Source organism: Manduca sexta, chromosome 14, assembly GCF_014839805.1.
Source record: "Manduca sexta isolate Smith_Timp_Sample1 chromosome 14, JHU_Msex_v1.0, whole genome shotgun sequence".
Lineage (NCBI taxonomy): Eukaryota > Metazoa > Arthropoda > Insecta > Lepidoptera > Sphingidae > Manduca > Manduca sexta.
In genome coordinates, this window is record NC_051128.1 from 2,949,079 (window position 1) to 2,973,239 (window position 24,161).

Genomic DNA, 24,161 nt, shown 5'->3' on the forward strand with positions numbered 1-24,161 from the left:
TAAAAATTGGTTAAAAAATGAGCGAGTAATTCAAATTTAAAATATTGTAACGTGCAGAAGTGGGGATATCGCTTCATCTCTTTCTTTCGCACGCGTCGTAATTCCCGATGACGTCACATGTGGGTATTTCGTCTCTTTTCTGTTACTTATTAATTACCCCTTCCACCGAAATTCAAAGACTTATAACTTGTTGATTTTTTACCCGATTTTAATAATTCCTTCTGTGTTATAATTTATATTATGTAAATATTTGATAATAGTAAAGAACAAAAATGAGTCCGGAACCCTATTATTTATTTCATCTGTGGATTCGTGCATGGTCATGCCAAAGCGATTATAAACCTTAAGTTTAGACTGGCAAGGTCTTGGAGAAATATATTATGCAAAAGCTTCCAGATGCGTTTATACTAGCGACAATATGGTCATTATTGTATTGTATACCTAGTCTTGCCATAAATATTGTAATAAAGAAAAAAGAAAATTGTTAACTGCAAATAACATTTATTACTTTTACAGTGTGTCAGTTTAATACATAAATATAAAACAATTAAAAATATAAAAAGCTTATTCGAAGTGGTCTCCATTGGCTGCAATACAGTCCTTTAAACGATGAGGCCAGTTATCAATAGAAGCACGCACTCTTTCCATGGGAAAATTCTTCACCGCCAATCGTATAGATTGTTTTAGGGACTCCAAATTATCATGGCGTTTAGAGCAAGCTGTACTCTCTAAAACTGACCACAAATCATAATCCAGCGGATTAAGATCGGGACTAGACGACGGCCAGTCTTCAGCTCTGATGAAGTCCGAAACGTTCGATTCCAACCAAGACTGCGTGGACCGAGCTTTATGACCCGGCGCCGAGTCTTGCTGGAAGGACCATACTTGGTTATTGAACATGGTGATGTTAAGGGGCTTAACTACCTTCTCAAGAATGGTATCTTGATACACTTGTGCCGATGTTTTGATACCTTTTTCACAAAAATATGGCTCAGTCACTCCTTCATAGCTAACACCCCACCAAACCATCACTGAAGTCGGATAATGTCCACGTTGCACTCTGTCGACTAATTGGGAAGCTTCCTTAGAGCTTTGAGCATAAATACGGTCATTTTGTTTGTTAAAATGTTGCTCAATTGTAAAAATTTTCTCATCCGTAAACAAAATTTTTCTGTGACCTCCCTTTGCGTACCGCTTCAGTAGTTGTTTCGATTTTACCACCCTATTCTTCTTTAAATTATCAGTTAAGAAATGGCCAGTGCGTCTCTTATAGGCTGCAAGTCCTAAGTCATCTTTTAAAATACGCGACATGGTTCTAGGTGCTATCTTCATTTCCCGAGATAAAATCTTTTGCTTTCGGACAGGATTTCTTCGAATTCTTTCCCTTACTGCTTTGACCACCTTTTTCGTACGAACACTACGTGGACGGCCAGATCTTTTTCTGTCACAAACAGAGGAGGTCTCATTGTACCTATTAATAGCCCGGTACACAAACATTTTACTAATACCAAGTGTATGGAGAGTTTTAAAAATTGCATTTGGCTCCATACCTACTTTGTGTAATGCTATCACAGCGATTCGGTTCTCTTTATCACCCCACACCATTTTAATATCGCAAAATATTTTTACAAATGTATTGGCGCCAAAATGAGAAAACACAATGAACAATCGTATAAAAATGACAGATTCGAAATTCAAATGTAATATTTTTTTATAATTAAGTGTAACAGTATTTATGGCCAGACTAAGTACAATAATGACCATATTGTCGCTATATAATTTAAAAGTTGCTAGCTTTAAAATTGGCATAAGTCAACTTGTAATCATTATTTACAGGGTATAGATTGCTTTATTATAGATATAGACATATAAAGAGCTGGTCGATAAGAGGTTTCAATGCTATATAGTCTCTGAATCCTAATAAAAATTAATGGAATAACTCTAAGTGATTTATAATCGGTCTTTGTAATTCTGATTACCTACATGTGTTATATATTTTAGGCAGTTTTAGATTAAATCGTGATTAGTTGTTTCAGCTTTATATTGTATTTATGAAATATAGAATACGATACACCACGGTTTGAGAGACACCCGTATAATGTCAACAAACCGGTCGGGCAGCAAATATTTTTAAGATATCGCGAATAATTTGTATGAAGTTACGTAAGTGCGAGCGTCAATATTTTTATTCGATAATGTTCTTTTTTTCGGTCTTCTTGACATGATTTCTCTACTGGGATTATGATATCTAGCTTTTTCGGCGGTTATTGTATTTTTTATAGGCCTTATCTGCAACCTATTTTTGATATGAGTAAAAAATAGATATAAGTATAAAAGAGCGGAAGTTATGAATCTTAATCACATGCTGATAGAGTGCTGTTAGATTTTCGTAAAATTGCCTTTCATATTTTTAATAATAGTTTTTCTAAATATATATTTTATTACGTAATACCTCATTGAATTGTTAAGTATGCAACCACGCTCAACATTAAATGTCAAATGATACGTTTTGCATACTAGATATTTAGACGTCACAAATACTAATTTTGATTAGCACGCCTCGGAAGCGTGTTGACGATTTTTTCTATTCTTTATAGCGCAGGGTGTAAACAAATATGACCTTTACGTGCGTCACTTCTGATAAATTTATTTTAAACGTTACATTTTGCATTGATAACGTTCTATCGTGTTGTTCGAGAGTTAATGTCTTTTTTATCGTAATAAAAATAACAGATGATATTGTGTTTTTATTAATGAGGTTTGTATTCATATATTTAAGTGACGGGAAATATGTTCCAATAATACTTATTGTCGTCGCATAGCTATTAGGAATTTATCTAAATTAATCACATGTACAAATTTAGAAAAAATGATAGAAAATTTATTTACAATTGAGGACATCCAGGAGGACCTGATTATAACTATTTATTCAAAAAGTTAGTAAATATATATTTACATAATTATCGTTTCAATTTACATCGAAAACTATAAATATTTATGAACTTTTATTTACATTTTAGACAGGTTTGGATAAATCAATTACCGATTTGAATTTTATCACGAAATGCAAATACATTAGCTGATTGTACAAAAAATTATAACATTTTTGCTATCAACACAATAATTGACATGTAAACCTAATAATCGTCATGATCGATTTATTTTTAGTAAGATTCAACACTCTTGAGAATATTTATTTTCTAGTTTTAAAAGATGTAAAATTTGTAAGATAGCGGATTAGTTGAAAAATGAAAATTTGTTTTCAAGTATGTTTACGAATCTAATTAGAAATATTTTTCGGTAATTATGAGCCTGCTTTCTTAGAAAATATATTAAACTCAAAGCCACTCTGGGAAGCAAGTCTAAAAGTCCTAACATATTGTTTTTATAAATCATGGTGGCATCAATTATATTTTTTTGCTAGTCCAGATCCTGTTTTGTTAGAAAATATATTAAACTCAAAGCTTGTCTGGGAAGCAAAACTGAAAGTTCTAAAATATTGTTTTTGTAAATCATGGTCGCACCAATTATATAATATATTTGGTCGTCTAGAGCCTGCTTTCTTAGAAAATATATTAATCTCAAAGCCATTCTGTAGAGCCAGTCTGAAAGTTCTAAAATATTGTTTTTATAAATCATGGTGAACTGGCACTCCTATATTTTTATACGTATTCCCACAGAAGCTCCCAGGCTTAGATGCGGCCCTTATGTCCCATTAAAGAAGGGGAACAGTAATACCCCAAGTGATAAATTGGTATTTTATGTTAAATCACGAAGGGGGCCATTCCGAAAGACGCTGACGCTTCGAAATGTAACGGCTATGTGCTAGCTAATTGTGGTGTGGAATTATTTGATTTAATTGAAAATATCAGTACTTATGACCTTATTTTGAGACTGCTAGGTTTAGAGGCGGTTTACACGCATTAATAATATCAGCCCTGTATTACTGTCCCACTACGGGTCACGGGCTTCCACTTTAACAACTGAATTTTATTAATATCAGCCCTGTATTATATACTGACCCACTGCTGGGCACGGGCACTTAAACAACTGAATTTTATAATAGAGCCAAAACAAGACAACTTATAAGATAATTAGATATTTAAACTGTTTATATTATGTATTAACATTATGAATGTAATTAGCGATAAATCTATAGTATAATAAAATCGTAGTATTACATAAATCCAGTGATATGACGAGTAATTTACGCACTGATAAGTACAAAGCTATTTAAACCTACTGTCAGATATGCCGACGTAGTGTAGAACATTTGACTAAAGCCCTATATCAGTGGCAAAGGGTCCATATAAACTAATTCCTGTCGGCTTTTGTATCCTATGTTAAATCTATCATTAGGACGGTTTGCAGGCCACATTAATGCATATATTAGTACTTATATTTTGTGTCGGGTTTCTTTTCGAAAAAAATCACTTTTCGACACTATATTAACCTAGATATTGGATTATAGATCAATAAATATTAGCTATTTACATTATAATTGCTAAATAACTACACTGCACCTAATGGTAAAATAGTTTTTAATACAAACTGCATAATGATTTCTCAGTTTACGCGAATGTTAGACATTATTATCACATCATGGGAGGGAATAAACATGGCGGAAAGGGGTGCACCAGTTGCGTCTCTGTCTACCCCTCGGGGATACAAGGCGTGTGTATATGTAGATAATATCGAAGGTTTTTTTTTATTAATTCATTTACAATACAAATTACAAATGGATTTTGTAGTGTATGCAAACTCTGCGGAGTATTATGGCACTATGGGCTGAGGTTGTAAGAATGACATTGGATACGTCAGTGGAAAATAAACCATGCTAACAACTATTAGCTGTGTTTCTTTACGCTCCAAAGGACATTACAGTGGCGACGAGGATTAAAATAATTATAATAATAATTAGTAGACAATTATATCTTGTGCGCAAATAGTGTCAATAGTACTATTTAAACGATGTCGATCGGTAAAGTACGGGAGTTTGACGTGCGGTCAGGGGTATGGAGTTCTTATATAGACAGATTGAACATGTATTTTAAAGTCAACAAAGTAACGGACGATTTGAAATTACCAACTTTGATTGCTACGATGGGAGACGAGGCGTATGAACTACTTGTAAATCTCGCCAGTCCGAGTAAGCCGTCTGAATTACAATACGCCCATGTATGCGAACTGTTACGTCAGCATTTACAGCCGACGCCATCTTCGTTGGCGGAAAGATACCGATTCCGACAAAAACGTCAAGGATCGGGAGAAAACATAGCCACTTTTGTTGCGGAATTAAAGAAACTATCGCGGGATTGCAAATTTAAAGAAAAATTGAATGAAAATTTGCGCGATCAATTCATATGTGGTCTTAATAGTGACGTCATTCGGCAAAGGCTTTTGCGGAAGAGGATACAATAACATTCGCTGAGGCGGTTAAATTAGCACAATCCTTGGAGGCGGCGGAACGGGATGCAGCAATCGTGGAGTCAACCAATGGGGCAGAGGCGATGCATGCGATGAAACAAAACACGAGCAGTAAAGGTTGGGCGCGCAGAGGAGGATCATACAGTACACCAAGCATGCGGACCAGAGCTGCGGGGGAACGCGCCGGCAGCGCAGGAGCAGGTGCGTTAGCAGCAGAGCCGAGTACGTCGGTTCGTCAGTACGGAGAGCCGAGGGCGTCTGTTCGACAGTACGGAGAGCCGAGGGCGTCTGTTCGCCAGTACGGAGAGCCGAGGGCGTCTGTTCGTCAGTACGGGAAATGTACGGCATGCGGAAGGACGTCCCATTCCTTCACCGTTTGTCGATTCCGGAACTTCACTTGCAGCAAGTGCCACCGAGTTGGTCATTTGCGACGGGTGTGTCCCGCGGAAAATGCGGATTCGGCCCAAATGTCGCAGGAGTGCACCTACTTTGGAGGAGCGGAAGCTGGAGAGTTTTCGGACAACGAATATGACGTCATTCACAACAGTAGCAGAGAGGAGGATGGAAACATCGAGGAGCAATTAAATCTCTTAGCGTTAAATAATTATAAGGCAGTAAGTTTACCAATATGTATTGAAGGTACTAAAGTTAATATGGAAATTGACACAGGTACCGCCATATCATGCATAAGTAAAAAGACGTATGACAGACTTTTCACTCATTTACCCATCGAGAATGATAATACAATATTAAGATTTTATGACGGTTCTAAAATTAAGCCTTTGGGCGTTATAACACCAGATGTAAATTTTAATAATGTCAATAAGCGGCTCGAATTATTTATTATTGACGGTGGCATGACGTCGTTATTAGGTAGACAATGGTTAGCAGAATTACAGATAAGCATTCCTCTGTTTAGTTGTAATCGGATACAGGGAAATAGTAATATTCATGTTAATAAAGAAATATGTTGCATTCTCGACAGATATAAAGAAGTATTTAGTGACGGGCTGGGACGGTACACGGGCGGAAGGGCGACGTTGCGGGTGCGAGAGGGGGCGGCGCCGATATATCATCGTGCGCGGCCGCTGCCGTATGCACTGCGCGAGCGCGTCGACGCGGAGTTGGACCGTATGCTACGCGACGGCGTCATCGAGCCCATCGAATGCTCCGACTGGGCCTCTCCTCTGGTGCCTGTTTTTAAGGCTGACGGTACATTGAGGATTTGTGCTGATTACAAAGCGACCCTGAACCCGGTTTTGCTGATCGATCGTTACCCTCTACCAAGGATTGAGGACGTTTTAGTAGGTTTAAACGGGTCGCAATTCTATAGTAAAATAGATTTATCACATGCATATAATCAAGTAGAACTAGATGAGTCTCGAAAATATACCGTAATTAATACTCACCGAGGATTATTCTGCTACAATAGGCTAGTTTTCGGGTTGGCATCAAGCGTAGGAGTGTTCCAACGTATTATGACTAATTTGTTGCAAGGTATACCGAATGTACAGGTATTCTTGGACGACGTTATTATTGGTGGGAAAACACGGAGCGAGCATTTAGCTGCCCTCGAAGAAGTTTTCAAGCGCTTATGCAGCCAGGGGTTAAAATTCAGGAAGAATAAATGTGTTTTCCTTGCACAAGAGGTTACGTATTTAGGATTTGTCGTATCAAAGGATGGTATTAAGGCCGATAGTTCAAAGATCGATGCTATATTAAAGCTAAATCGACCACAAAATGTTAGTGAACTCCGATCATTTTTGGGAATGGTTAATTTCTATGCTAAATTCATTAGGAATTTTAGTTCATTGTTAACTCCATTGCATAGATTATTAAAAAAGGGTATAGTATGGCACTGGGATATTGAAAGCGAACAAGCTTTCAACGGAATAAAAGGAAATTGACCGGGGCGGAAGTATTAGCACATTATGATCCCGATAAACCCTTGATCGTAACGTGTGACGCAAGCCCGCACGGAATCGGGGGGGTTTTAGCGCAGCCAAGCGCTGGTAGTGAGCGGCCGGTCGCATACGCATCCCGTACACTGACCGCAGCTGAAAAGAATTACTCGCAGATACATCGCGAGGCTTTATCCATAATTTTTACGGTAAAAAGTTCCACCAGTACTTATACGGACGGAAGTTCATATTGCGTACAGACCATAAACCCTTGGTGTCTATTTTAGGTCCTAGTAGGGGCATACCAACGATGACCGCTAGCCGGATGCAACGTTGGGCCGTAATTCTCTCGGCATATGATTATGAGATAGAGTATATCAAAACTTCTGAAAATTGCGCGGATGGCCTATCAAGGTTACCGGAAGTGACCAAAGATTTCCAATGTTACAAGGACACTATTCCCGAACAAACTTTTTTGCATTTTGCACAAGAGGCGCTATTGTTAAATTACAAAGAGGTCAAAATACAAACGGCAAAGGACGTCATTTTAGCTAGGATATTGACTTTCATTCGCGATGGTTGGCCTGAAGCTTGCGAGATCACCGCTTTGCGACCGTATTTCAATAGGAAATCCGAATTGTACGAAGAGCTAGGATGTGTGATGTGGGGCATAGAGTAGTAATACCTGTAGGTTGCCGCGAAAAGGTATTAAAAATAATCCATGAGCCTCACATGGGGATAGTCAAGTCGAAAGCCTTGGCTCGCAGTTACGTGTGGTGGCCCGGTATTGACGAGGCGGTGGAGCAAGCTTGTGGCGCGTGTGGAACGTGCGCTGCGTTCTCGGATGCACCTCCACGCGCCACACCGCATCCCTGGCCTTGGCCGACTCGGCCGTGGACAAGAGTGCACCTGGATTATATGGGACCTATAGCAGGGAAATTATATTTGGTTGTTGTTGACGCTATGTCTAAATGGCTAGAAGTATTTAGTGTACCGAGTACGGCGGCGGGTAGCACTATTGCGAAACTACATGAATTATGGAGCAGGTTCGGTATCCCTAAACAAATAGTAACAGATAACGGGCCTCCATTTACTAGTGGTGAGTTCGCAAATTTTGTTAGGCGGAATGGTACGGAGCACATATTTACAGCTCCGTATCATCCTTCATCTAACGGGGCGGCAGAAAATGCAGTGAGAACCTTAAAGAAAGTAATAAAAAAGGCGGTTTTAGAACGTAAAAATGTGGATCGGACCTTAAATACATTCTTATTACATTATCGAAACATCGAACATTCTACCACAAAAGAAAGTCCAGCGGTATTATTAATGAATAGAAGGTTGCGAACTCCGTTAGATATTATTAAGCCAGACCGAGAAAATAATGTGCATCGAGCGCAACAACGTCAAACTAACGACGGTCGGGGTGAAAATAGAAGTTTAAAAGTTGGGGAGAGAATCTGGTACCGGCAGCATTCGATGACGGAGAAGTGGGCTCCTGGTACTGTGGCTAAGGCTACGGGTGTAAGGGACTTCAAGGTCTTAGACAAGAATAGTAAAGTAATACATAGACACATCGATCAGCTTAAGCCGAGGTGTGGGTCGCTTGTTATCCCCACGAGTTCTAGGGAGTCCAGACCTAATATAATGGGTTCAAGTCGTGAGAATGAGGCGACCCCAGTTCAAGAACGTTCACTTGTAACGGGTTCTCCAATATCGCCATCTATAGGGCGGCAGCTCGGCGTAGGCATATCATCGCCGAACATTTCGAGTGCAAATGAACATCAAACACAAGATGAAAAGTTTAGTACACCGCCCACTACGCCTGTACTATCCCAGTCACGACCATTGCGGAAATGTAGATTAGAGAAAATTGTTAGTTATAAGGAGTAGACCGTTAAGATTAAATTAAGTCGGGAGAGATGTAGTGTATGCAAACTCTGCGGAGTATTATGGCACTATGGGCTGAGGTTGTAAGAATGACATTGGATACGTCAGTGGAAAATAAACCATGCTAACAACTATTAGCTGTGTTTCTTTACGCTCCAAAGGACATTACAGATTTCATTTTACTGGTACCAGTAAACTTAAAACAGTTTGTCTTGGCACCTAATATTCGAAGCTACATCAACGATATATATTTTGTATGGAAACAAGTGTTCAAAAAAGACAAAATAAGTGGTATTTATCACCTTTCGCATTTACTATACTATTCGATGAACGTGCATTGTGCGTGGACCGAGACACGACACTAATTTAAATACATATTTGAAATCAACAGTTTTTGCTATGCTTTTTTAAACTAGGTAAATTTTTTCAAAATAAATGTAGCGCCTTTCAACCATCGATATTAAGATATCGAAATATTACTACTTGTACGATAACGTCTATATTCTAAATATACTCAAAAACTGTATCAGTATGCTTCGAAGGCGTAGTCTGTTTCATTAAGTAAACAAAAAATATTTGCGCAAACACACGGCGAACGAACTCAAACGTATTTATAAACAAAGTCAGACTATTTTAAGTATGTCGTTGTTAAACAACTGAATATTAAGTATGGATTTATTTATCTTAAAGAACGTAAACACGACAGTCAACGTGTAAATAAATATATCATCGATTATGGCATCTAATACAAGGGTTGCCAACAATTCTTCGGTGCAATATAGTATTTTCAATATCATGTATAAAAAATTATAACACAGTTCCAAAAAATTATAATTTTCTTATGGAAAGAGCAATAAGATAGATAAATATAATATATTTGTTACTGATTTATTTCTTTAAAAGTTCGGATGTACGCAGTCCCATCATTGAAATGTTACATAAAAAATTAAGTAGCAATCATCAGCCATTTAAAGGTTCAAATTTTATGAGTCCATAGAATATATTTTTAGAGCATAATCTCCAGACTTAACGCCTTATTTATAAACTTCGATAATTAGTATTTTAATTAATCACTTTTAAATTGATACTTCACGAGTTAATACTGATTAATTTAATGATTAATAGTGTTTAATTGCTGTAATCCCTAAATTAATGATTGAAAGAATATAGATTTGAATTATATATCTTAATATACATTTTTGGCCTTGGACCGATAAAGTAGCACATTAATTACGATTCAGTAAGTGAGAATAAGTAAGAGAATCGCTTAATTGGCCCATTAAGAAAACTGCTGGTCTGTTTTATTGCTTACTAGCTTTTGCTCGCGGTTTTGCCTGCGTGAATCAGATTTTTTATATTTCCCGGTATAAAAAGTAGTCTATGTCCTTCTCAGGATTCAAACTATCTTCATACAAAATTTCATAGAAATCGGTTTGGTAATTTCTGAGTTTATTGCGTGTGTTTAGTTTGCGTTTTATGTAAGTATTTTATGATTTATTAGAGTTCTATCTTTAGGCCTATTATTATATAGTATTCCGGCGATAACTTAATATATCCTGAAAATGTTGAAATAAAACTGTTTTCTAGATTTAATCGTGGCTTTTTATTTTATTTTCCATCCGCGACCATGAAGGCTGCAATGTATTCGTCGGGAGAAAATAATAATATAAAAAGCCACGATAAAAACCGCTAAATAGTTTTATTTGAATGTCTAACATTCGCGTAAACATAAGAAATCATATTCTGAAAATGATTGAAAATTCCGAGTACTATCTCTACTATTTATTGTTAGTTGCATCGTTTACTATCAACCAAGCAGCTTGCTTGACTCGCATATTAGTAAGAACGGATAAGCTTGAAATAATGTTGTACTAAAATGGCCTGATCAGGAACCGGTGCAAGCTTTCTTTTTATGAAACCAATATTTAGCAATAGAATAAGTAAATAGATAGGTTACTTTCTACAGGTTACCTACTTAACAGCAATTTTGAAGAGTTTGTTTGATTGAACGAGCAAATCTCAGGAAGTACTAAATCGATTTTGATATTATTTTTCGATAATAGAAAGGCTCATTACTCCTATGTTCTATCCTAGTTTATCCCGGGAAAATACATGCGGGTGTAGCCACAGGCAAATCTTAGATATTATAAAACAAACCCCACCGCGTCTCTGTTGAGGGGCGATAAGCTTAGAAACTACCGGACGGATTTTCATATGGTTTTTACGATAATGTTTGCAATGCACGAAGTGATGAAAGAGGAATGTTTTTTATAATTTATTAATTTATGTATGAGAGAAAAAAATAAGTGTAATATGTTCTGCTATTCGTAGCCAGAGCGGGGAGGTAGTATTATGAGTCCCAACGTTAGTAAATATGTTTGAATAAACAATAAAACTCAGAAAATCGCTGAATGGATTTAGTTAAAATGATTATTAAAAATTAAATTAATTTATTTATTTTTTAGTTTAAATTATTATTATTCGATTGGGATATAGTTGTCATTTCAATAAAAAATGACGTATAAATAAACAATATCCTAGATTTTATCAATGATCCAGAAAAAGACTCGGTACTTGGGAAAGCTTTTAGTCGAGGACGAATCCACGAACAGCGTCTAGCAATAATTTACAAGTGTACCGTTTTAGTACGTGTATAGCAAACAAGAATTATTTAAATTAGCCCGCTTTTGAGAGCATATCGCGTGCGGTTGTCTAGACCGGTACTTTCACTGTAGATGTGGTGATAACAATGTCCAGTCAGTCACAAAAGCAGTTGAACAAATTCAAAATTTCAAATCGCCTTTAAACTTTTGTGTCATTATCAATTCATTTTTATTTAAGAAAATAAACATTAATGGGATCACTTTATTTTAGATTGTACTTATAAGTAACAACTTTCGCTACGGCTCTACGCGCATAAAAAAATATTCCGGGATACAAAGGAGCCTATAGCACTTAGAAATAATGGTGTTTCATATTGGTGAAAGAATTTAAAAAATCGATAATATAGTTCCAGAGATTAGCCCTTACAAACTTACAAACTTTATAGTTTTGAAGTTTTTAATTTATTCAACTACTTATTTGTTTTTTTTTTAATTTTATTGCATTAATATAAAAATATACAGGCGGACTTAATGCCATAGGAATTGTCTCCCAGTCAAATTAGGGTGGTGCAGAGATAAATACTTATGTGACTGACTGTACGTATTTGCAATAGTACAGGAGTAATTCTAAAGTCATTTTTAGCATAATAGACATATATCGAAAGAAAGGATGTCGTGTATAGTTTTAATTTAAATTAAATATTTCGCACAATTTGTACCAAATTAATAAGTTTTTGTACCCAATTAAAAAAATGGATAAAATTTATTTTACTTGTGATGCAGCAAAACACAGTGCTTATTTATATAACCTCGAACAGGGATGGCAAACCTTTGACGTTTAACGTACCATTAATGACAACAAAAATAAACATGGCCAAAACGTGCCATCCAGGACCGGATTTATCTATCTGAGTGCCTCTTTTAATGTTGTTTTTTATGACTCAACTATGTTTTTATTCGGAATACTGGCGTGGCCGAATTATTTTGTCACATGCCGGCATGCGTGCCATTGGTTCGCCATCCCTGACCTAGAATATTTGCGACATATGTCTATTAGATATAAATGTTAGAATCAGTCCCAGGCCTAGGATGTGAAAGCGTGGTTACCGTTTGTCAAACCGTGACCTAGTTGACTTGTTAAAATTGCATTACTGTTAGCAAGATGTTCTAGGTGTGAGCTAGTAAAAATTGTTCCTTTTGCAAGTTGGCAATGGTTTTGGTTGGTTTCGTAAGCCTTATGAATAATAAAAATGTTTTATGTTCTAAAGTAAGTTAAGATTTAGGCATTTTAAAGTCTACCTTTATCACAATATTCAAAAAATATAAACGTTGAAATAAAACTGTTTACGGATTGTATCGCGGTTATTTATATTATGACGTGACGTCGGGAGAAATTAATAATATAAATTACGATAAAATTCATAAATAGTTTTAATTTAAAGTCCAACATTCGCGTGAACATAAGAAATCATTAAATATAAACGTTTTTCATCAATGGTTATTTTTTATGATTTAAAGTGGACGATTAAATAACTAATATATTTATTTAGAAAATAATAACCATAACAGGAATTAAAATGCTCATTACGCTTTAATCTTGAAAAAACTAGAATCTTTCTATCAATCAATGATATTAATCTAACAAATGCATGGAAAACGTGTCGTTGATGTCTTTATTAGAGAATATTTCTACGCGTAATTTTTTATATTTATTGAGTTCCTATTTAGGAATACTTACCTATTTAATATCTCCTATACGCATTTCGGACTGCCTCGGTGGCGTAGTTGTATTGCACGTCCGTTACAATAGCGCTCTGAGGTCCTGGGTTCGAATCCCGGGTCGGGCAGTGATATTTGGGTTTTTCTGCTCAGTATCAGCCCGGAGTCTGGAATTTGTGCCCGATATGGCGATAGGCTCGCCCTATCACATCATGGGACGGAACATACTTGGCGAAAAGTGGGTGCCCTAGTTGCGCCTCTGCATAACCCTTCGGGGATAAAATGCGTGATGTTATGTATGTATGTTATGTATACGCATTTATAAGAGATATTAAATTGCTACAACGATTTGTAGTTTTGTTTACATAACATTGGAAGATAATTTATCAAAAAAAAAAAAAATCACTTCTTACGTAGTCATTTAGATAATATAATCATTTAGATAATTTAATTATTTTGTTGGTTATGTGCAAGTTATGTGACTTGAATACTTAACTATTCCATATACTGTACAACAAATATAGAATCCATAGATCGCAGAGGTATTGCAGAAATTGCGTCGCAGTGTTTACGATTTGCAATAAACAGACGCAAGTGTACTAGGAATGTTAGGAAAAACCTATCCGACATGTATGCAAATTATTTTGTGATCATATTTTAATAGAAAAGTGGATTTGGCACACAGGTAATAAAATAACAGTGTTTATTGCTTGATATTTAAAATCGTAAATGTTAATTCAAACAGATTTGTTTGGAATTTCGATCGTAAAATAATAATTGCGTAGGTGAGCGGATATTTGATCATAACTAAATATGGTTTGAAACACCCGCAAGATGGCTGAGTAAGTCAGATTTTTTGACAAAATATCAGGGGATAGGGTTAAATTGCATCTTTTGCAGCTCTTTTTATTTGTTTATGAAAACTATAAAACAGAATTCAATTGATCACGAATATTGCATACACATTTTACTAATTATAATGTAAATTGACTTTCTTAATTATATGCCATATCTATATACTCATAATACTATTATTAAATTAGAAAAAAAAAAAATTTAATCTGTAATATTTTTGCTGCAAGTAAGAATCGAATGTTAATATTTGTACCCTAAGCTTACCTCTCTCATAATCTCAGGGTCGAAGACATAGAGCGTCGGGCGAGATCTCGATGCCTTAGTCAGCCTCACGAGGTCTCCATACTTATCGCGCAAACTCTCCAAGACTCCCAGACCGACAGCGTGGTGGAAACTGCCTATGTAACAAAAGAATTATGGTTAGGGCAAAAGGAATCGATACAATATGTTTTCTTTTGGAATTTTATAACTCTACATTAGCAGAAGATTTTTTATATTGATATATTTAAAGCTAGCATATACTTTGCTTCTATTAAAGGGCAGCCTAAGACACAAGCGTAGCTTAGTTTGGGTGCCACTGGCAAATATCGTATAATTATTGTACTCGTACTTTTCTTAAATAAATAAATAAAAAGATAATTATTTAGGTTATAAAGTTTTCCGAAGTTTTATAAAATAATTCTAGATATAAAACTGCTTCATTTTGTGTTGTAACTGTCATCGTCCGCCATTTTGGATTTCGCTATTGTGGTCACGTTCCCACACACGCTGTTTATATTTACATATCAGACATTGTACGCAAAACACGATCAGAAGCGTAATAAAAAATACGATACGAAACGAATCGCGAAAAGTTTAATTAATTAGGTCGTAAAACTTTTTGTTGACATTTTGTTGAGATCGCACTGCAATTGAATATGGGTTATGTTGAAATAACTGAAGAAGAAAAAATCATATCTTACTTATATTATAAACGAAAATTTTGTGAGAATGTTTTGATGCTTGTTAGAAGTATATGCAGAAACGGCCGAACGGATTTGGATAACATTTGGCATACGGGTAAACCATGCCCTAAATTAATACATAGACTACTTTTTATCCCGGTTATTTGGTTCCTTGAAAAACAATGGGATTTTTAATCTGATTTTTAAATAGATGGTGCTGTAAATAGCTACAGTGTTTTAGAAATTTGTGACGGGAAAGGCTTTTCACGCGGACGAAGTCGCGAGCAACACCTAGTATTTCTTAAATATTTTTTTGGGCTTTATGTACAAGAATTAAGAATTCTATTCCTACATACAACATTGACACGTACTTATTGAGCTTTAGGTAATCATGGTCTTAATTACTATCGATATAATTTAAAAGTATCACAATCGATTAATCTTGTATAATCAATGACCGATCGATTCGAATGAATTTTTTATAAGCAACCGGTCCCTTTGGCTATACCTATAGATAGTATCAATATTTACTAGACAACGCTTGCACAGACTGTGCCGTCGACCTCTTAGATAAACTGAGCCGAATTGTATTGTCTTCTATTGTTTGTAAACATAGTATTTACGTAGTTTCAAAGTTTGTCTTTAAATCTCGAAATAAGCCTTATGAAATGAATTATTTGAGTCTTGTTTAGTTTATGTGAAGTTGCAAATCGATATCTATTGTGTTTGAAATAAATTTCTTTTTTTTGTCACTATCTAGTTTTTTGGTCTCTGTAAATCTTATCTATCATACCAAACGTAATAGCTGTCTTCACCTTTGTTTCTTGGGAATGTTATATCATCCGGAACAAGCCGATCTGTTGCAAACACGTCTACAGCTTAGCTCTAACGTATTGAAGGATTTATAAAATCTATTTTCAAAATTATGATTTAAGATTCATTGTTACAAACGTCAGAATCAGACTAGGATGTCATTAATTTTAGCCTTCCTTTGACGGTTATGGTTGACGCAACGCTCAGCCTACTACAATACTATGTGCTACACGCGGAGGAAGCGAAATCCTTTGTTTGTGTAACACGTGTAATATATGAATAATGTTTTTCTAATGATTTCTTATGTTTACTAATAAATTGATAATAATCCGGAGTTTATATCGAGTATTTATTTATAACCCTTTTTGCACCATTCTGTATACACTATGTCCTACGGACCAATTATTATTTTAATTGGGTTATCAATAAGATAGAAATCAGTTTTTCCCCCTACCCATATTAAATTTGTATGATACTGCTATTTGTTTCAAAGAATGTGTTTGAGGAAAACATCTAGAAAAACATATCATATGGAATAGGAAAATCTGTTATGTATGTAGAAAAATGTAATGCAACCTCTCTTATTTTTTACCATATTTTTTTAATTAAGAATATTCCATTTTTAAAATCGATACCAACTTAATATATAACATTTTTTTTAATTCATTTAAGGTGGTAGCTCAAGGTCCATTTTCATACATTTTGTTTCGGCTTTAATCTGGGTAACTAAACAAGTATTGGCAAGTAAAGAATTTAAATTCACGTCTAGTTAGTGATTAGTTCTCGCAGTTGAAAGAAAAACGTAAAAATAATTAATAATCATGGATATTTCGTCATATTAAATTTTAAAGGCCGAAATATCCATGATTATTAATTATTTTTACGTTTTTCTTCAACTGCGAGAACTAATCACTAACTAGACGTGAATTTAAATTCTTTACTTGCCAATACTTGTTTAGTTACCCAGATTAAAGCCGAAACAAAATGTATGAAAATGGACCTTGAGGTATCGCCTTAAAGAGTACTTTAAAAATAGAATATTGTCCTTTAGCTAGTTTTATTTTTAACTTACATAGTAATTTAATTGTCTGTTCTTAAAATAATTACTGGCCAGCAAGATTTTAATACTAAGGTTTTAATATATCAATACGTAAGCTAACTCTTTGTATCTCAGAAGCACATTGCACGAAAGAGTGTGAGATATGGCATAGTAAAAATTCATATAGTTAAGTGCAGAAAAATAAAAATAATGTACATTATGTGCTACAAATATATTTAATCTAAGGTCGATTTTTGAACAATAGACGGCCATTATAATAAATAATAATGAAAAACTTTATTCAGATACATAATCTACCATGCGTCTTTGCAAGCCTAGTCTCGACATCTTGGTATGTTTGCTTCTCTTTGGCAAATGCCTCCACAGTCTTTTGCCATTTTTTCCTGTTTAGTGCTGTTCTGGTGCATATTCTCCCCGCTGCTGTCTGGACGGCCTCTAGTATTATTTAAGGCCATGCAAATTAAAACATAATCACTTACCAATTCTCGGCAGAATGTGCGCCGAGTGCCTTAACATCGGCAGCGCCATTGGTCCAGGGATCTCGCTGAACGACTTGGCAGTCGCCATCGCTGGCATGAACACCGGGGCCACCAGGTTCTGCCGCTGCGGCGATGTCGAAGTCCTGGAGGATGACGAGCCTGCGATGTGGCGACGGCATGGCCGGTTGAGGCTGGGGGTAAATGTTTGTATTTATTTATAAACTTAAGAAACAGGGGTACGATACGATAATGATTCTGTAATCTAATTAATAATAATAAAAAAAAAACAACTGATTATAATAGGACCTTTGCGAACTCACTCAAATGACACGTGAGACGACTATTATTTTTAGTCTATTTTGTCTATTCCTTTTTTATTTGTATCTGTGCTGTGAATGTGTGCAGTTATTTTTTCTTTACCTGTGTTATTCTTGCTATAGTTCCGAATAGGCATAATAGGCCAAGCCGGTATAATTCTAGCGACAATTTAAGATCTATTGACTGTTAAAAAAATGCATGACCTTATTATCAATGGCTTTTTCACAAATTCGGGCCACTAGAACATTATAATATATTTCAATCAAACACAACGCAAAAGTACCAGGAATTCAGGACAATGTGACACGTTTGAGTTAAAAAAAGATGACCTCATTGTAAAACTGCAACGAAATGCAATTGCGATTGATAGAAGAGTGGATATTAATAAATCCTACCTTGTGTGAATTGTAAATTGATAAATAAATATTTCAGTGGAGCCGATGATTTTTTTTCTATGGCATAAATGGCAGCGACCAGGGGTTGTGCAACTGAACCATTACACTTTGTATGAATTGTAAATCGATAAAAAAAATATTTGCGAGAGACCCGATGACAATTTTTCTTATGGTATGAATGGGACCGACCAGGGGTTGTGCAACTGCACCATCCAGCTACTATCGAGTAGAAGACAGGCACGATAACAATATGAATGGTTTACGACTTCTGCTAATTAGAGTGACGGTGTTTCTTTATTGAGTTTTATCATTGAATGCCTGCCTCGGTGGCATAATTATATTACGTGCGTGGTACGACTTCCATTTTGAAGTCTCGGGTTCAAATCCTGGGTCGGACAAAGTGGTTTTAGATTTTCTTCTCACTTAAGCCCGGAATCTTTGTGTCCGCTATGGCGATAGACTCTACCCCTATTATATTATGCACCTCTGCCTATACTTCGAGGATAAAGGCGTGATGTGTGTTTGTTTTTATCATTGAATGAAAACGCATGAATTAATCGATATTATCATTGAATGATATTTTTTTAAAAACCAGTTTTATTTTTCATTTAAGGCATAAATTGCAATGATTATTAAAGATGTAATTAACGATTAAAAATATCAAAGAGCAATTTGGTTTGTCATGGCCTGCCTTAGCCTATTATTTAATAACTAAGTTAATTAAACCAGATTAAAGATTTTGACAATATAATAAAATTAAACCTTAGCGAAATGGCATACAGTCCAATGTTCCATATATCAATCACATACGGCACTTGGTTGCGCACACGCAAAACAGGAATGCGGGATATAAAAATGCTAAGTCGTGTCTGCAACTGACTGCTACCACTTCCAAGGACACCACGCTGATGTTCATTTACCTTAACTAATCGCATTGAACAATATACATCGCTTGGTTTGTTGGCGAGAATAAAACATTTTCCACACTAACGCGTCAATGTATAACGAAAGTTATGCAGCGCAGTGATCGACCGGTTTTAAGAACTGCACACACCAAGTTTTTCGAAGTACTGGATACATAATAAGTTGCATCCATAAATAAAATTTGTAGCGAACCGTCATTCGTCAAACTGAGATGACGTGAAGCCATTTATACAATTTCTGAGTAATGTTTATATTTACGCGTAAAATAAATAGGTACGGACAGGTATAATTGTACAGTTCTAAGAGGATAAATAGTCGTAAGTGTACAATGTTAGCTGAGGGACACATTGTTTTTCTTCTAATAAATAAATCTCTAACAGCCGTTTCAATAAACGATCCCAATTTCAATCTTCAATCCGATTTCGAGAATGAACCAATCAAAATAACTCATTCGTGAGCAAGCAAAAGTACTATGTTCAGATTGGTCCATTCTTGACATAGATCGAAAATGGTGGTTAGTCGTTGTTTAAACTACATAAGTAATTGAATTAGATAAGTCAATTACATCATTAATATTGCTCTATTCCCTTTCATAATCTTAGAGGTTATAATTTATTTTATGCATTTTTCGACTTAAAAATCAGCTCTAATCGCAATGATACCCAAATACTTCGTCAAATTGCGTGACATTAGGCAGTAACGATCGCATAACCGAAAGAAAAACAGTTAACACGTAAACTGCATTATCAGGTATTACAAAGTTTTTTGCACACCATACCTCGAATAAAAAGTGCATTGTCTACTCTAATTACGGACGCGCAACGTTTATTTCTATTTTCGTACGTGGCCTTGGTTTTCTTTATTTACCTTACCCGCTTATGCGTCCATGATGTACAATATGCAATATGGTGTCACCAGCGAGCGAGTGTTCCTAGCAGTGACGAAGGGTGATGTTTCTCAAAAGGAAACCCAAGGCAAATACTTTTGCCTTAGTTAACATATTGCAGACAATTTAACAGAAAATAAAAAGACAAACATCCATAAACCTAAAAGGGACGCTTCGCCACTGGTCCCTGGGTCTTTAAATCTATCCTGGCTGATATGACAATAGACAAGCGAAATGCTATTAGAGGATGTCATGTTAAAAGAAAAAAAATACTGATCATAAAAATTATACTTTTAATAATTTAAACCCAACGTTCCTACTAATTAATACGATATCAAATTCGACACAAAAAGTTCTTAATTCAAAAATCTATGCCGCCAAACTGCGCATTCGATCGCAAATTTATTGTAATTTATTAAAATTTATTCCGTCTGTATTCACATCAGTACTTTTCATTACAAAGCTGTTAACTAGTAATACATTAAATTATTTTATTGGGTTTATTATATAATTACAACTTGTTATGTAATGTTTTATCCTGGCAGAATGGCTTCACTGGAATTTATAGTAAGATCAATGTATTATTATATCTACATCTACGTAATAGCCAACGAACTCCTATCATATCATGGGATGCATCTTGCCGTCTAACCGAACTATGAGAGTGATGGAACAGAGAGTGCACCTGTGTATTGTGTACACACTTGTGCACCATAATGTATCCTGCGAACCTGGTTAATCTCCGTTGAGATTGGCCGCCGTGGTCGAAATTCGGCTAGGAGAAGGTTACATCATGGGACGGAATACGCACGCCGGAAAGTAGGTGAACTAGTGGCGCCTCTGTCTACCTCTTCGGGAATAAGGGCGTGTGTATGTACTAAGTAAACTAACAACGGATAAGGGAATTATGATGGAATAATTAATAACAGGATTGTCGAGTTAGATACTCTTCGTGATCGATCACTAATGCCCGTAAAATTGCTAAAGTGACCGTGTTAAAAAAAATTGGAGTTAGAACTGAGGGATTTTTTGTTTCTTCCGTATTTTCTTCTCTTTCTTACTATGAGCAGTTATTGTTCGCGTATTAAATATATCAATTAATTAATTTGATTTCCTTTAATAGTATTTGAAAACAACTTTTGTATAATCGGTTACTGTGGTTATGACACAGTTGAATGTACACTATCAATTCAATGGTATAACATATTATGTAATATTAATTACGTCATACATCCATTTTGCGTAAGTTTTTATAGGACAAGTTTCTGGTTTACAACTCCTTTATAAATCTAAATAACGGATTCGATATTTAAATATATTCATTAGCGTTACATATTAGACCTCTTTGGATTAGAGGATTTAATTCAAATGTTTTTCTGAAATGTCTATAAAATGGTTCTATATTTGAATTTTCAATACTTGTATGTTTTGAATTTCGAATACTGTTTTCTTTTATGTTCTATTCGATACTAACTTCAGGTACTTAGAACAACAATACTGTTATATACCCGTTCGTTGCACTACCGCCCACTTTAGAGGACTCGACTGAGAAAGTTTATTTTGTCAATATTTTAAGTTTTTATCTTTGTTACCAATCGTTGCGTCCGAAAACGTAATAATTGGAATAAATGAATTTTAAGAGATCTCGTTTTCGCAAACTGGTTCTGCATTCTTCGGGTATGTAGAGCCATATAGAGAAATCTTTTAATGATTCCAAAATCGAAATTGTTTTTTCACGATTAAAATGATTTGGGAGTAAGTTGACTGGCCGAAAACTCATTTAAAAATATTCAAATTAATAGAATTCGATTTTTATTATTCTATAATAAAAAATCGAAAGAAAAGCGGTATTAAGTATAAGTTTAAACTATAATACATGCGTGAAAATAGTTGAGTTAGTTTTGCTGGATCTTCATCATAGTAGGATAGCGGTTGGAAGAGAAAGTAATTCAAGTAGTGTGATTATATCTAGTTATTATGAGCTATTAGTACAGCTTCTGTAAGTCACGGTCGACGACGCGTCGTTCGCATTTGTAACATCGATCAGAGAATCAGTCTCCGAGAACACTGTTTACAGCAAAATGACCCTAATGTACCTGATGGTAAATAGAGTGGGGTCCAATAGAATGTCGACTGACGAGAGATGATTACCCCTCGGCAGTCGACACAATTATGCCGACCTATTGGATTAAAAAGTCAGCTCGCGATGTACTTGCGTGTCATAAATTAGATGCGACGCGTTTCTTCTTGTTTATAATAATTATGTTGTAAGTAATAAATGAAGATCTATTGTTGTATAATTTTCAATGCATTGACATTTGTATAGTTAACGCATAAATTCTATCAATAAAAGTTTTGCATTATTTATTACCTTTCTTTCTTATAGATAATGTATAGAATTTCTAGTTATAGTTTTGGCGAAAAATAGAGACTAGACCATCATCATCAGCCATAGCATGTCCACTGCTGAACATAGGCCTCCATCAAAATTTTGTAGATCAACTTATTGGAAGCGGCCCGCATCCAGCAACTACATGCTCCTTTTATTTTACTTTTATTTTTTTAGATACTAGATAGTAAAAATAAATTAGGAACACGTAATCCTATGTTTGCTTCCGCCATAAGACCTAGATGCAACTAGTCCACCCACGGATCGTAATATCGGTCCGCTTCCAATAATAGGATAAGGTATAAAGCACACGTTCGAAAATTTCTTCAATAATTTCGAAAAATAAAATAATTCATTTTATGTTAATATTTATTCAAGTCACATTAATTCATTGTTGTAATGAAACAGATGAATAAATATAATTTGCAACGTATTTTTTAAACTCGACCAATATTAATTGCGCATTGGAAAATTGAAGTGCAAATATTTTCGAGCCATTTTATTTATATTAAATAGGTTATTTATATTATACAATAAAAATGTAAATTAAAAAATTCAAGAAGGGAAAATAGTAACATGAGCATTAAAATTTATGCAATTGTGATAAAAGGAATCTTTATTTACGGACAATTATTTGAATGTAGAATAATCTTATTTTTAATTATAAGTTTAATTTTACTACATAAAATAATATATTTTTAATAAATAATAATTAATAAAAAATAATTATTTGTTTTTCGGTATTTACGTTCTTTATTTACGTATCTAGCGACCAAAAATATTAATGTTAAAAATAAAGTATATTCAGTTGTGATGCGCTGACATGTTTATAAAATAAAATTCGGTTTTATAATTTACTTATGCCGTTAAGAATAGTATTATTTTTCTAATTATTTAAAATGTATAATTTACTGCGAAAAGTTTTCTCACGTACGCGTATTTTAAAATTAACGGTACATTAGTAATGCAACATTAAATATGGTATTCCTAGCTAAAAAATAGTCATTGTATAAAAAAAAATGCCAAAAATATATAATAAATACTTACAGGGATTGACGAATCAAAAAGCTGGATTTCGACATTTTCATTTCACTTTTACACCTTCACAATAAAAGTTATGAATAAGTGTCACTTACACAGCCACCATATTGTTTTATAATTCGAAAAAAAAAACAAAAATATTTTTCCCAAAAATACTGAGTCGACGAACAGTGTTGTCTTATGCACGCGTTGGTCGATAATGCATACCACTCTCGTAACGCCGGCCCGTATAGTATGTCGTTATAGTGTTGTTGCCGTGTTAAGAGTATCGATAAACTCGATATTTTATTACCTTATGACATTCACTTCGTTACATTCATGTAATTTTTGTACGATGATCGAATTCAGATATACGTTCGAAATTTGAATTCGTCTATAAACAAAAAATGAGGTTTTATATCTTAAAACAAAGACTAGTTTTTGTTATAATACACTTAATTTTATCGGAAATTGTGTTAACGATAAACAATAATAAGGTAACACGTGCCTCTGCAGTGTTCATAAGTAATTATTTAACCAG

General features: G+C 34.9%; 1 protein-coding gene across 1 annotated transcript in view; it reads right to left on the minus strand.

Annotated features, from left to right (window-relative positions):
- Positions 1-23,857, minus strand: part of LOC115439894 (probable cytochrome P450 49a1) — a 33,097-nt gene extending 9,240 nt beyond the window's left edge. The window contains exons 1-3 of the mRNA XM_030163956.2: positions 23,648-23,857; positions 17,689-17,879; positions 14,657-14,790 (exon numbers count right to left, since the gene is read on the minus strand). Coding sequence (XP_030019816.2) covers positions 14,657-14,790; positions 17,689-17,879; positions 23,648-23,688 — 366 coding nt within the window. The 5' untranslated portion in view covers positions 23,689-23,857. The remainder of the gene's footprint in view (positions 1-14,656; positions 14,791-17,688; positions 17,880-23,647) is intronic.
- Positions 23,858-24,161: the final 304 nt, after the last annotated feature.